Source organism: Seriola dumerili, unplaced genomic scaffold (genome assembly GCF_002260705.1).
Source record: "Seriola dumerili isolate Sdu_G_001 unplaced genomic scaffold, Sdu_1.0 BDQW01000442.1, whole genome shotgun sequence".
NCBI lineage: Eukaryota > Metazoa > Chordata > Actinopteri > Carangiformes > Carangidae > Seriola > Seriola dumerili.
Genome location: NW_019174697.1, coordinates 824,997 through 840,202, shown reverse-complemented (window position 1 = coordinate 840,202; position 15,206 = coordinate 824,997). Strand labels below are relative to the sequence as shown.

Genomic DNA, 15,206 nt, shown 5'->3' with positions numbered 1-15,206 from the left:
TCACAATTGGCTTGTATTGCAGGCATAAAAGGTCATAAAAATGTCATAGTAAAGTAGGACATAAAAACTTCATACTATAGTATGGCAGAAAAACGCCAAAAAACGTCATCGTATAGTATGGCAGGAAAATGCAAAAAAACGTCATAGTATGGTCAGGCATAAAACGAGATAGTATAGTAAGGCATAAAAATGCCAAGAAACATCGAAGTTTAGTATGGCAGAAAAACGCCATAGTACAGTATGGCATAAAACGTCAAAAATACATCATAGTATATTAAGGCATAAAAGGTCATAAAAACGTCATAGTATGGCAAGGCATGCGTGGAAATAATATAATTACACATAAAAATGCCAAAAAACGTTATAGTTTAGTATGGCAGAAAAATGCAAAAATGTCATAGTACAGTATGGCATAAAGCATCAAAAATACATCATAGTACATTAAGGCATAAAATGTCATATAAACATCATAGTTTGGCAAGGCATGAGTGGAAATAATATAATTACGCATAAAAATGCCAAAAAACATCATAGTATAGTATGGCACGAAAATGCAAAAAACGTCATAGTATAGTATGGCATAAAACATCAAAAAGAAATCATTGTATATTAAGGCATAAAAGGTCATATAAACATCATAGTATGGCAAGGCATGAGTGGAAATAATATAATTAAACATAAAAATGCCAAAAAACATCATAGTTTAGTATGGCAGGAAAATGCAAAAAAACGTCATAGTACAGTATGGTATAAAACATCAATAATACATCATAGTATATTAAGGCATAAAAGGTCAAAAAAATATCATGGTATGGTCAGGCATCAAACGAAATAGTATTGTATGGCATAAAAATGCCAAAAAAGATCACAGTTTAGTATGGCAGGAAAATGCAAAAAACGTCATAGTACAGTATGGTATAAAACATCAAAAATAAATCATTGTATATTAAGGCATAAAAGGTCATATAAACATCATAATACGGTCAGGCATGAGACGAAATAATACAATTATGCATAAAAATCCCAAAAAACATCATAGTATAGTATGGCGTGAAAATAGGATTAAAAGAAAGGCATATGACAGTAAACCATCTTGCTGGGATTTGAATCCACAACCTTCTGAGTGTGAGGTAACTGTTCTAACCATTGAACCACAAGCTACCCCATCACAATTGGCTTGTATTGCATGACATAAAAATGTCATAGTAAAGTAAGACATAAAAACTTAATAGTATAGTATGGTATAAAACGTCAAAAAACTTCAAAATATAGTATGACATAAAACATCAAAAATACATTATAGTATATTAAGGCATAAAAGGTCATATAAACATCATAGTATGGTCAGGCATGAGTGGAAATAATATAATTACGCATAAAAATGCCAAAAAACATCTAAGTATATTATTACATAAAAAAGCCACAAAACGTCTTAGTATAGTATGGCAATAAAACATCAAAAATACATCATAGTATATTAAGGCATAAAAGATCATATAAACGTCATAGTATGGCAAGGCATGAGTTGAAATAATATAATTATGCATAAAAATGCCAAAAAACACCATAATGTTCTATGGCATAAAACATCAAAAATACATCATAGTATATTAAGGCATAAAAGGTCATAAAAACATCATAGTATAGTAAGGTCCCAAAAATGTCATAGTATACCAAGGTATAACAAACTTCATAGTATACTAAGGTATGAAACATGTCATAGTATAATAGATAAAAAACATCATAGTATAGTAAGGCATGAAAAAACATAGTATAGTAGGCCATAAAAATTTCATAAATCAATGTCATAAATCATGTGCATGTCTTTCAACTGTTGGAAGAAGCCGGGGTACTTGGGGTACTCTAACCACTACCACTGTTCCACCCGATGAATAAATCTTTGTATGTTAAGGCATGAAAACGGCATACAAAACATCATAGTATAGTGAGGCATAAAAAACTTCATAGTATAGTAAGTCATAAAAATGGCATAAAAACGTCATAGTATATTAAGGCATAAAAAGTATCATAGTATAGTAAGGCATAAAAAAGTCATAGTATAATAAGGCATTAAAATGTCATAGTACAGTAAGGCATATAAACGTCATATTTTAATAAAGCATAGAAACAATTATTGTTATGCATAAAAAGGTCATAGTATAATTAGGCATAAAAACCCCACCCTATAAATAAATCATTTTGTTAAGGCATAAAAACTGCATAAAAAAGTCATAGTATAGTAATGTAAAAAATGTCATAAAAACGTTATAGTATAGAAAGGCAAAAAATATAAAAACATCATAGTATAATAAGGCATTAAAGAGTCATAGTTTATTCAGGCATAAAAACACCATAGTATAAGGAATACGGGATAAAAGTAAGGCATGAAAAGGTCATAGGAAGGCATTAGTCGCAAATAAAACTAATATTCATGTCTTTCGACTGTGGGAAGAAGCTGTAGTACTTGGAGAGATCCCAAACAGGCCCAGGGAGAACATGCAAAATCCACACAGAAATGCCCCAGGGTTCAAAACCAGGACCTTCTCACTGTGAGGCGACAGTTCTAATCACTATTTCACTGTGCAGCCCCATAAATAAATCATAGTGTAGAAATGCATAAAATCATCATAGTATAGTAAGGCATAAAATAGTCATAGTATTCATGGTGACATTTTCATGGAATTTTTCAACACAAATTAAACTCATACTTTGATATATCCACCAATTTTATCCTGCTAGCAAACTGACTGCTAGCCTACAGAAGACAGAAGCCAGGGCTAGCTTGCTAGTTAACGCTAGCTAACGTGGTTAAATAATATCAGTTGAGATTTTTCTAGTGACATTAGGTACCACTGTGATATTCTCACATGACGTGAGCTCTTGCCCTTTCAGTCAATCAATGCTATCATGCCTAAATCGTTTGTCTTGGAGATGTAGCCTCTTGGAGGGCACATTGGAATGATCTAATATGACTTCATTCCAAACATAGTGCAAATAATATTGGTAGGGACAATTCTGTCCTCCCAAAATATTGGTATGGACATGTCCCTACCCTCTATATGCAAACTTACACCCTTGCCTTAGGCCCAGTACCAATCAATCAATCAATCAATCAATCAATCAATCAGTCACAGAGCAAGTCGGAAGATTAAAATTGTCAAAAGTGCAGTTTCAAGGCTTTCCCAAAACAACACTGACAGGTAGTTTGATTCATGTCTTTGCTCAACCCCACACTTTATTATTTTATATCATTATTGTCTTGGTAAATAGAGGGATATATAAATCACTGCTATACTATACACCACTACAATGATATAAGTCAAACAGGAGCAAATAAATCTCTTCATCTCTGGATTTACTGGAGTCTTTCCCCAAATGTCAAGAGATACTGGGAGTGAAAATGAAAAAGTACAACTGCATGAGTCACCACACAACGTAAAGTTTTCTGGGTTGTGTCTAGATAAAGCGCTCCTCCTCCTGGTTACAGAGACTACAGTGCATGTGCAGAGTGCCACGTAGTCCACCAGACTGTGTGTGTGTGTGTGTGTGTGTGTGTGTGTGTGTGATGAGTGAAAGTGTGTGTGTGGTGCAAGCCCCGACTTGGTGCTCCAAGAGTAATGGAAACCCAGTATTTATGAAAGAGGAGAAAATATTTGAATTGTCTGTTTCTGTCGTTGAGTTTTGAGCTGAGCTGAACAGCCTGAGTTCTGCAGAAGCGTTACAACCAGAAGGAAATGTAAGAGTGTAAATCTAAGAGTGTAAAAAGCTGAAAAGGAGATTAACAGAAGCAGAGATGTTATGGGATAGAACTGGAGTTTAAGTAGAGGGATGTGATGTGATATAAGAGTGCTGGGAATAGATCAGAGAAAGGACACCTTGCCATGGATGTTTTGAGAGATGTGTGTGGTCCTGCTTCTCTGTGATGAGCTCATAATGATGACATGAAAATGAATAACTAAAAGCAAATGGGAACAAAAATCAGAACTGGAGAAAACAATACTTATTTTCAAACAGATACTTATGAAACTGGATTTTTAAAAGGTTTTAAAGGATTCATTTGAGAAAATTGAGCCACCAAAGTTGCAGAAAAGTTGATTTTATATCATAAAATGATGTTTTTAATAGAACAACTATATTTGTCTTTAATCTAGACATTGGCTGCTTAAATATAGGCTTCATGTCTCAAGCAAATTGGCAAGTGTCTGCCAGATGTTGACTCAGTGATGGCACTGAAAATTTGGTGTTGGTTTTATGGTAAATTTAGCATCATGAAAGGATGGAGATCTTTTTTTTCCCCCTTTTACACAATGACGTGTCTTATGCAGGAGACCTAGTCACTACTTTCCCTCCTTATTCTACAACTCAGACGTGGATTTCTTCACATTCTTTTAGCTCAATCTAGTGCCCAAAAATCAGGAACGAGGGTGAATTCCAGCAACGTGGACAAAAGAACTCGGCTAATTCTTTGCAGATGTGCCTCTGAGCTGTGTGAGGGAACACTGTGCTGCCCTCGCTGGAGAGAAAAAGGGCTCTGCACGGAGAAAGTTCAACGAGTTATGAGTGAAAAACATTGGTGACCGAGTACAGCTGGTTCTGACTGTCTGTCTGGTGTTCCAGTGAAGAGAAAGGAGGCAACCCAGGAACACATGCACATCGTTTTCACTCTCTGGAGGAACTGCTGGTATGCAGAATCACAGAAGTGTACATTAGTCATCCTCTTAGCAAAAACACAATCACATACTGGACAAAAAAAAAAAAGTGCATCCATAGCTGTTATACTGGAAACAAATCCTTCATAGTTGAAAGAAAATACTGCTGGAGGGCATCTCTGAGGACAAAACAGGAAACCTTTTACAAAAGAGCAGTCAGTCAAATCCAATCCTCTGATTCAGTTAGGAAGGGTTCTTGTATAAATCAAAAACTTTTTATTCTTTTCTTTTCATTTTTTTAATCCTCAGAAACGGACTCTTGTGATTATCTGTTTCACAAGTATGTTCTAGCTCATCTGGATTAATGAGCCACGGGTACATCCTTATCCAGTGTCTGTATCAAACATTTCATCTGTAACTCTTGAATAACTCAAATAAGTCTGCAGGAAGGACACATTTTCAGGAGCTCATGTAACTCCACTTGGCGCTGATTGGTCCCCACAGCTTACACAAGCTGAAATGTAACCTCACGTGACTGTGAGATGATGTGTGCCCTCCATTATCCAAGAACAATACAACTAGATTAACTGTAATTTACAGCATGATTTAATCTGTTTACTCTACCATTAAACAGAATCCATTCTCAGATAATAAAGTATTTTCATCTGCCTTTTTTCTTTGTCTTTATGTCTTTGCAGCTACTGTTTAGGCAAAATAGATTTTCACTGCATCATAGATCGATGTTCATTCACAAACCCGCTTTTAAAGCTCCTGAAATAGTTTCACATTAAGTATTTCTCTTAAACATTAAATGTTCATAACAAAATATGCAAAAAAAAGTTAAAGGTGCCTTGTGGAGTTTTTGACCACTAGTAGCACTAACCTGAGCATGTGTCCAATGCAGTCACAGTCTTGCCAATGGTTTCGCATTATGCCAGTGATGGACAGGTGATGATACAGTGCCAATAAACACAGCAATGCAGCAATGAAGATAGAGAAGACAAAGACTCCTAGCAAGTTAATATGGATGTAAAAAAATATAGGTTTAAAGTTGGAGTTGGTTTTGCCAATGTTTTACATTTGTTATGCAGACAATGCATTTGGTGTATTTAAACACAATGAACACAGAAACTATGACTGTAATAAAACTCCACAGTGCACCTTTAAAGTTTGGAAAATAAAACATCCTTAGTTACTATTTATGAAGAACCTTCAATTATCTGTTTCACCAGGACTGTGTGGGTATGGCTGACTGATAATGTCCTGGCAACACAAGCAAACAGCCGTACAACTGTCCTCAGAGTTTGATTAAAATATTGCTGACTCCTGGTTGGTGCACAGAAATTTGTCACTTCAAACAAGAGAGAGGAGTAATGGAAAAACAGCAGAAACAGAGAATCTCTCATGTGAAATAACCAAAACATTGCCACCTTTGGTAGAAAATTTGGTATTCATGCGACGCCCCATTGCTGGCAGTAAAAGCTAACTGAGAAAATATGTTTTTGATCCTTTAAATGGGGCAGTGGTGGCTTACAGGCAAAATGAATAACTGCTCAAAATGAATTACTTCACACAACCAGATCTAAAGGTGTAAATGTGGTTTTCAGAGAGTTACAACATAACCGCAACATAAATTCTATCTGTACAAAAACCAAAATGTAAAAACGACAACTCTTAGTGGGTGTCATGTGCCAGATGTGTTACCTTCAGACAGTCCTCAGCTAGCTGTTCCCATTCTTTCCAGTCTTTGTGCCAAGCTAAGCTAAACTAGCTGGCTGTTGCCTCAGCCTATTATCAACAGGCAAAAATGAGCGATATCAGTCCTCTCATGTAATTCTGAATAAGTATATTTCCCAACATGTCAAACTATTCCTCTGAAGAACAGACTTGAGGCTTGAGAACAGACTGTCACCAGTTCAATCATAGAACTGACTGGATCAATTTGAGGAGCCCTCAATACCACCACTGAGGTGCCTTTGAGCAAAGACCTAGACCCCCAGCTTTTCAAGTGCAGCTGCTGAGTAGCAAACGGATCAGACTGTAACTGAAGCTTCTAAATGTGGGTAACTGTGCAACTGTGAGCAGTATCCCTGAAAGAGAAAGCTTCACTCTGGATAAATAAAGGTTAGAAAACTGCTCCAAATGTTGCTGTTAGCATTTTTTCAAGTTCATAGATAAAGAGAGCCAGATTTGTACAGTGTCTGTAGGTAGCTACTACCAGCAACTATTTTTGGTTTCAACACTATTTGTGCTACTCCAGGATTTGGTTCTAGACACTAGTTCATGTCAAAGACAAAAACAAAATCTGAAGATATAGCCTAACAAAGATTGTGGAGTTTGTCTAAGGAAAGGCCATAATCCCTCACTTCCTAAACTACTCCCTCAGGTACTGATGAGAAGAGAAAATAGCATGGAGAAGTCCAGTATCATTTTCAGTCATCTGCCCCCTAGTGTCCAGGATACATGACACTGTAATTGAGCTGTTATTACACTACAGAAACTCTTTACTTTGTGCTGCATCCGTTATCATCTGTGACATGAAGTTGGGGTCTATCAGGAAAAAGCCTTTGCTGCTTTATTTTGTTATATATTTTTCTTGAACTGCATTTCTGGAGATTTCATTTAGAACCTGTGAGCTGTTATGAATCTCACTCATAACAGCTCATAAATCCATCTGATATAATCTACATTGTTTTCCTTTTAAGTCAATAGCTCTCATAAAACTTTGTAGTCTCAGAAACTGTAAAATCCTTGCGAGCGTTTGTTGTGGTTTAGCAGCAGCCATCCTGTGGCCAATTGTGTAGATGCTAGAAAGAATTTCCTGGTTCACTAGACAGACCAAATGAATACGTTGGATAAAGTTTCCCAAGCTATGCATTATACCTCTGATGTTAACAGCAGGGCAGCTGGGCTGCAGCGAATGATTTAGATTTATCAGGAGAGGAGCTTGGGGTCACCAGTCTGCCACCAGGCACAGTAATACAGATATCAAGTATCACCACAGCCTCATTTTGTTTATTGCTCAAAAGAGACTAATTATGACTTTATAGAGGATTACTGTGAGATGCATGTGATAAGTCTCACGTTTTCAGCAAAGCTCCAGCAGACAGGAGTGAGGCGCGGCTGGGGTGGAGGGGGGGGGGGGGGGGGGGTTGGCAGGCAGATGATTTCCCAGAAAAATACTGAAAATGTTGCAGGCCCATCAAAGAGTCATGTTTAGGTTTCTGAGATCCTCCTATGAGAAAGTGGATGAGTGTAGAGACTTCTGGCAGAGTGAGTTGCAATTTGGTTGGGAGTTCATCCAACAGTCATGGAAAAGGCTACTTATCATGACATTTTGCTGATCTGACAGAGAAAGAAAAAATGAAGATAATATACAATCGTTTCTAGGAAATTAGTCATAATATTCATAAACTCATAAAATCACAACCAAGTAGGGTGGATTTCACATGAAAGTTGGCATCTGTTTCTGTGTCTGACTGTTTTTCATAAAACTCTAAGTGAAATGTGCATGGATGAAGTCGCTTGTTACTTACACACATTAACAACTTTCCATGGCCAGACTGAGCAGTTATCAAACACACTTGATCAGACATCACGTATCCAGTATGGTTATATGAGCAGCAGCACCAGACCCAGACTTGTGTAACAGTTTCAGAAACTCCAAATGCTGAACTCCTCCTCCTCCTCATCATCATCATCTCACTGGGCGCATCTGCAGGCTGCAGGAGCAGAGCGATATGAGTTTACACGGATACACTGAAACTTAGCTTTCTCCTCTTCTCACTGGATATCCTTCAAATAGAGATGAAGGACATTTAAGTGTGAGACAAGTGGCAACCCCGGCTCATTAGAAATATTTGCTTTGTCTCATTCCGTCTGCTTTAATTGCATTCACAATGGGATTACGCATATTTGGCACGCCATTTTACGCATATGCGTGCGTCTATTTATTTGTTTTCATCCTGCAAGCTGCCCAGTCTCAGAGAAATCCAAGTACACAACAAGGAAATAACCAGAGACCGGCTCTGCGGAATACACTACAGTGGTCACACAACGGCAAGATTTTTAGCATTTTAAGCCAGGGCTCGGAGTATCAGCCACCGAGGCGGAGGGGCGCACCTCAGGAGCAAGTGCAGGCACGACCTGTCACCATCATCCGAGATGCGGACGTGAGACATCAGGACACCCAGAGCCAGCCGGTGGCCCAGCAGCAGCAGCAGCCTCCCCGGTCGGAGTCCCACCCGCACAGCTCCGGCGGCCCCGTGCCTCTGTTCCAAAGGCTCGTCAGAGGGCACGAGCACCGCCAGCATCACAATGACCGGCCCGGTGAGCGCTCGGGGACGCAGAGGAGCAACAGAGCCAACGAGACCCAGGAAAAGGTCACTGTTAGTCCACCTCTGCCCAGGAGAGAAGACATGATGGTGGGTGACGATCCCTACGACCCCTACAAGTCCATTGATAGTGATAATCCATATTACAATCATTATGACGTTTACGAGAGACCGATGCCGAGACAGAGACCCGGATATGGCACAAGTTATCATCAGTACGGTAAGAGTGGGGAAACAGCATTCAAGTCATTAATGGCATAGTCATTACCCTACCTCTTAAAGGGATATTTATGATGCTAAAGTTGAATCAATTAATCACTTATCAATCGGTCAATCGATTAATCAGTTAGTGTGTCTATCGTGTTAAAAGTCTATCTCTACTTTCTGTTATATACTGTATCTATTTGTCATCTGTTAAAGTGATTGTTGATTGGTTATTAGTTGATTCATGTTCAATGCTTGTCCTACTCAGTTCATATCACTATTATCATGTTGTTGTTATGTTGCTGTAGGTCTTCCTGATCTTGTGCCTGACCCCTACTACATTCAAGCCTCTGCTTATGTCCAGAGAGTCCCAATGTATAACCTGAGATGTTCAGCTGAGGAAAACTGTTTGTCAAGGTATGGACTGCTGTCAGAACTGATCCACAGCGAAAGGAGAAAAAACTGAGTTTGTAGCCAAGTCTGAGTGTGATTCAGAGAGCTTTGAGCCATAACAACCACCTAAAGTGTTTGTGGGTGAGGGCTGCCCTGTGGAAGCATGAGATGAGGTAAAATTAACCAAATCCTTCCACTGATGGTGGGAGGTGGAGTCGTGGATTTCTGTAAAAGTTTAATCATAGTTTTCATGAGAGGAGAAAGCCTGGATGGTAAACACATTATTGAAAACTAACCCAAACAACCATCTTTCCCCCAACTTTTTTTTTTTCTACCCACCATTTATTTACACATCGACTGTGACACATAGACTTCACTCAGACACTGCTCCACTCAGAGGAGGGGATGTAGCATGAAAAACAATCTTAGTGATGTCACTGTGTCCATATATGAGCAGTGCTTTTCGTTTTTCCTGCACACATATCCTCTTTCTTTGGTTTGTGCCTGCAGCTCAGCCTACAGAGCCAGTGTTAGAGACTACGACACCCGTATGCTGCTGAGGTTCCCTCAGAGAGTCAAGAACCAGGGGACAGCCGACTTCCTCCCCAGCAGGCCACGCTACTCCTGGGAGTGGCACAGCTGTCACCAGTGAGTGTAATGTCATGTCAGTGTTGTCCGCCTCACATTCACACAGAGAAAAGAGTGTCTGTGGTGTGTTGCTATTCTAATCCATCATTTTGTTCTCACTGGCCAATGTGCTAGTTAACAAAGTATACAAATACCAGGAAACCACAGGTGTCGATAAAATTGTACAAAATATTATGATAGAACAGTTCTAGGTTGTGAATGAGATAGTATGTGAAAGCTCCACATCAGCCCTTTAAAGTGGTTTTTGCAGCTTGCCTCTAAATAATATATAAATAAAGTAATGTCTCAGTAAATAAAACATAGTGTATTCAGAGATGAATTAATTGACTCCAGAAGGATTTAATTAGAGTCATGTGTATGTAATATCCATGAATGAATAAACCAGCCAATGACTTGATCTGAGAATCCTGCTGTGAATGTGAAGTGAGAGGTTTGAAGAGATCAAACTATATCTGAACATAAGAGTATTAATTGGAGATAAAAAACTTTTTGTTCATCATTGTGTACATTACAAATATAAGTAGCTGAACTAGTTATTTCCAAGAGATACCATCATCACGATTTCTCTTTTCCAGTCTGTAGTTGTGGTATGGCACCCCCTGTTGAACCACAGTTGTGTTACTTTTGTCTGTTTTAGAGTTTTTGTTGGCTGTTATATTGTTTTGCAGAGATTATGGTATCAGAGCTGACATCTAAACATGAGTTTTATTTGTATACTTAGACTTTTAAAGATCTAACTTTCTATTCTTACAATCTCTACATAAAGATAGTAAAATCTGCTTTGGGCTTCCACAAATGATGTGCCTGAACTCCACTTAACCTTTGAATTCAGTCATTTTACAACTGCAAAGCCAGACATTGTAAAATGAAGTTGTGTGGGAGATAATGAGTCAAAAAACTGCTGGTAGTTTTGTCCCATTCTCGAGGTTACGGAAAAGCACCTAGTTTTCCCTTGATTCCACAGAAACTACCTCAGTCCATAGTTATGTTGTGAAACAAACAGTTCACTGTGCTACTCCCCAAAATGGAGCACATTTGGCAGCAGTCCAATAAAATGTTGATGTTAACGGTATAGATTTTTTGTCAGTGTTTTGAAAGTCAACTGAAGTTAAAATCCAGGCTGTTTTTATCTCATTAAACAAACTCTGTCATTCAGATAATGGAGTGAACATGTTTTAGATTCACTGCAGGTCCATGTAACCATGTAAATGATAAATAAAATAAACACCTGTGATGTTTTCAGTCAGAATGAACACTAGGAAATGTCCAACAGAATGTATCTAAATGTTAATCAGTAAATATGTAAATGTGGCTCAGTGAGGAAAACAATCCTAGGTGGGTCTCTCAACATAAAACACTCCCTGGTTGTTTTAAAAAGTCCCAGACTGATGTGGAACTCACTCAGTTTAGTTAAAAAAATGTCTGGAGTTGTTGAACACTGTGCTGCTGATCCACAGGCACTACCACAGCATGGATGAGTTCAGCCACTACGACCTGCTGGACGCCACCAGTCAAAGGTCGGTGGCTGAGGGCCACAAGGCCAGCTTCTGCCTGGAGGACACGTCCTGTGACTATGGATACTACAGGCGATATGCCTGCACCTCACATACCCAGGTGTCAAAGACAACTGCTGAAAACAAAACTGCAAATGTTATTTCTGACTTTAAAGCTGCTCGTATAAATATTTTTATATCAACAGAGGATCACATGACTTCTTGTATATGAAAAAGTAAATACTGAGTCAACCACAGAGGATTATCAGTTTACTCTGTAGTTCCCCTCAGCTCTATGGAGCGTTTCAGCTTCATTCAGCTCATTGTTTTTGTCTCACAGCCAACAGATTTATCAGTTGTGGTTTACTCTAACCACCCTCATCAGTGTCATTTTCAGCTACAGCAATAGACAAACAAGTTCTAAAAACCAACTCTATGCTATCTGCCCAGCAAAAAAGACAAAGTTGCCAACTTGATGAAGACAGTGGAGTATTTATGGCTACAGAACCAGGTGTTTCCCTATAGAGATGGTGGAGACCAAAACAGAGCTAAAAGGAGAGTGAATAGGTGGCCAGAAAAACAATTCCAAACTAATCATAATTTTATTCCAGGTTGTGTTTTTTATGCAAATGTTTGCTAACAAGTTCACCATATCAACTTTATGAGGTTTAGCCTCATTTTAGCCACTTAGCGCCTATTAATTCTGACTCAATCCGCTAGCCTCTGCTGTAAATAAACAACATCTAACTATCCAAAAAAACTGTTATAACTGATTTTAAGTTAAAGTTAAGCCTTAAATATCCACACTCTGGACAGAGACGCATATTTTTACAGTTACAGTTAACAGGGCATTTGTTTTAAAAATGTGCGCAACGACCAAAAAGACAAGAGGCTAATCATTAATTCAATATGTTCAATATGTTCATATTCAAGTCATCTTTCATAGTGCCGACTGTCCATGTTGTACGTTGTACCAGCAGCCTGTCGGCAGACCAATAGACCATTTTCACAGCAGACATTTTGATGTTCTTACTCATAATGGTGGCTCTATTCTTCTCACAGTAAGCCATGCCAGCGTGACAGTGAGCCAGCATGAACAATACCCAGGAAAAAAAGGAATTTTTCATATTATTTACGCTTGTGATTTTCCAAAATATCCTCTACAAAAAAGGCATATTTGAAATGCCAGTTCAACAACTTTACTGACTTGCTTTTCACTCAAAGATTTGGTCGTAGGATTTGTGGTTCTTACATTTTATAAAAAAGAAAAAAAAAGGAGAGTGGAGCTAAAATAAACAAGTGCTCTTTTACTGAAGCAGCTGTCTTTTAGAAAACAGCTTTAGTATTTCCTTTTTAGCATGAGCCAGTAGTGATGGTGATTTAATGATTTCCTGTTTCTTGTGTAAGATGACCCCACCTGCCTGAATGTCAGTTGTTTTGCACATGTTCTCTTTTTCCATCCTGCTCTTTTTTTCCCTGTATTTTGAGTGGCTGATTTATTTCTCTACTTTTTTCTTTTCTTGTTTTTTTTTTTTTTTTTTTTTTTTTTTTGGCACTGAATCCAAAACCACTTCTACGCTAATTACTTTCCTTTTAATTATAACCTTTAATTTTCATCATTAGATATTAGACTGTAATAGCATTAAAAACATTTTTAAAGTTACAGTTACTGTTCTATATGTACAACAGCCTTGTATTGTTTAATAAGAAGTTTGTTTTTGTTTATATAATGTTTTATATTGATGCTGTCCAATGTCCAGGGTCTGAGCCCAGGATGCTATGATACCTACAACGCAGACATTGACTGCCAGTGGATTGACATCACAGATGTGAAACCTGGAAACTATGTCCTCAAGGTTCGTCAGAAATACCAGATGATGTTTGGCCTCTCCTTGAGACACAAAAAAACCCTTTAAAAGAGTTACACTTCTGAGGAATCACATTGCATTCATCAACATTTGATTGTTATCTTTGCTGCCACTATTGATTCTTATAGTTTTATATATTTTGTTGTTGTTGTTCTCCACAGATCAGTGTAAATCCATACTATCAGGTCCCAGAATCAGACTACAGCAACAACAATGTGCGCTGTGATGTTCGCTACACTGGCAACTACGCCTACGTGTCAGGTTGTCATATGTCATCGTAAGTATCATGTGTCAGCTGACAAATATTTCTATTTTATTTTTTGTGTTCCCTGTTGATTTGTCAGTGTTTTAATTCTTTTACATATATTTTTTCAGGTATTAAGAGCTGAGTCATTCACAGTAGCTCAGCTGAGACGTTCTGTAAATGACAATGAAGAGGACTGCATATGAAAACATAAAAAAAAAATTAAAAAAACATAAAATTCGTAAGACTTGCATTCATTTTATAATTTAAAATACTCTCAATTTAGAAATCTGTCTTCATAGTGCCAGATAATTTTGAATTCTTTTCTTGTGTGGGAAAGTAGTTTTTTTTTCTTCTCCTTAGTGAAAAGTATATTCTTCTCTTAACTTTTCTTTGAGATTTTTTTCATTTTACTTACTTCTATTGCATTGTACTGTATGCTTGCATTTCATACTGCTTCTAAGATAGTTAGATGAAATTTAGAGGCCTAAAATAGCTAAATACACACATAAGCCGGCTTGCCCTCATTGTTAGGTCAATATCAGTTATATCACAATTTTAAAATGAACCACTTGTTTAAAGGAAAATGTATTTGTTATATTTATATGCAACGGAAGAAACTCTCTTTACTCCAAAGCTTTTGATGAAACTTGAATAAAACTTTGTGATATTATATCGCTGTTTTAGACCGATCAGTTTGAAGTCACCTCTTTGTCTCTGACTCACCTTTGTTTCTTACCCCTTTTTCATTGTTTATTGTCTTTGCCACATACACACACACACACACACACACACACACACACACACACACACACACACTGTAAAACAGAGAAAAGAAGCAAATCCTGACATTTACTGTAAGAAGCTGGAACCAGAATTTGTATCTATTTATTTTTGAGCATTTTGCATTTACTTTCATAAAGATGGGGGACCTGTGAGAGACAAGTTATAAAAACAATGGTCAAAACTCAAGTAGCAGAGACTGCTATATGCTGACTTGGATTATTACTGTTATCATTGTTTTCACAGGCAGGCTCAGTACCATTTGTTAGCTAATATTGATGTCTAAAAGTGATGGGATGCATCTTCAATAAATAACTTCAGACAATAAGTTGAAACTGTTGGTGACACTTATAAGCAGTATATAGGCCTACACAGTTAATAAAATATGTTCAACTCACTGCAATATATTTATAAGCAGATTTAACTGTTTATCAGTGTATTTATTAACAACTATAACTTTCTCATAAATACAGGGACTTAAAATGTCACCAATTTTCTTTTGATCAACTAATCAATAACCAATCGAATAATGTATTCAGCACTACCTCAAACAAATTTAAGCGAACCATCAACGTGGCCTGATGAAATCA

General features: G+C 37.6%; 1 protein-coding gene across 1 annotated transcript; it reads left to right on the top strand.

Moving 5' to 3' along the window:
- The first annotated feature begins 8,393 nt into the window (after window positions 1-8,393).
- On the top strand, window positions 8,394-14,516 carry LOC111234195 (protein-lysine 6-oxidase-like). Its single transcript, XM_022762158.1, has 7 exons — window positions 8,394-9,203; window positions 9,496-9,604; window positions 10,091-10,228; window positions 11,686-11,842; window positions 13,482-13,577; window positions 13,751-13,866; window positions 13,965-14,516. The coding sequence occupies exons 1-7, from the start codon at window positions 8,549-8,551 to the stop codon at window positions 13,969-13,971; spliced, it is 1,278 nt and encodes a 425-aa protein (XP_022617879.1). The 5' UTR covers window positions 8,394-8,548; the 3' UTR covers window positions 13,972-14,516.
- Window positions 14,517-15,206: the final 690 nt, after the last annotated feature.

Bases quoted from the DNA above. Each gene is read 5' to 3' on its own strand.
- LOC111234195 (XM_022762158.1), top strand. From the start codon at position 8,549: ATGGGATTACGCATATTTGGCACGCCATTTTACGCATATGCGTGCGTC. The intron at 9,204-9,495 runs GTAAGAGTGGGG...ATGTTGCTGTAG, and splicing joins CACAAGTTATCATCAGTACG to GTCTTCCTGATCTTGTGCCT. The intron at 13,578-13,750 runs GTTCGTCAGAAA...TGTTCTCCACAG, and splicing joins CTGGAAACTATGTCCTCAAG to ATCAGTGTAAATCCATACTA.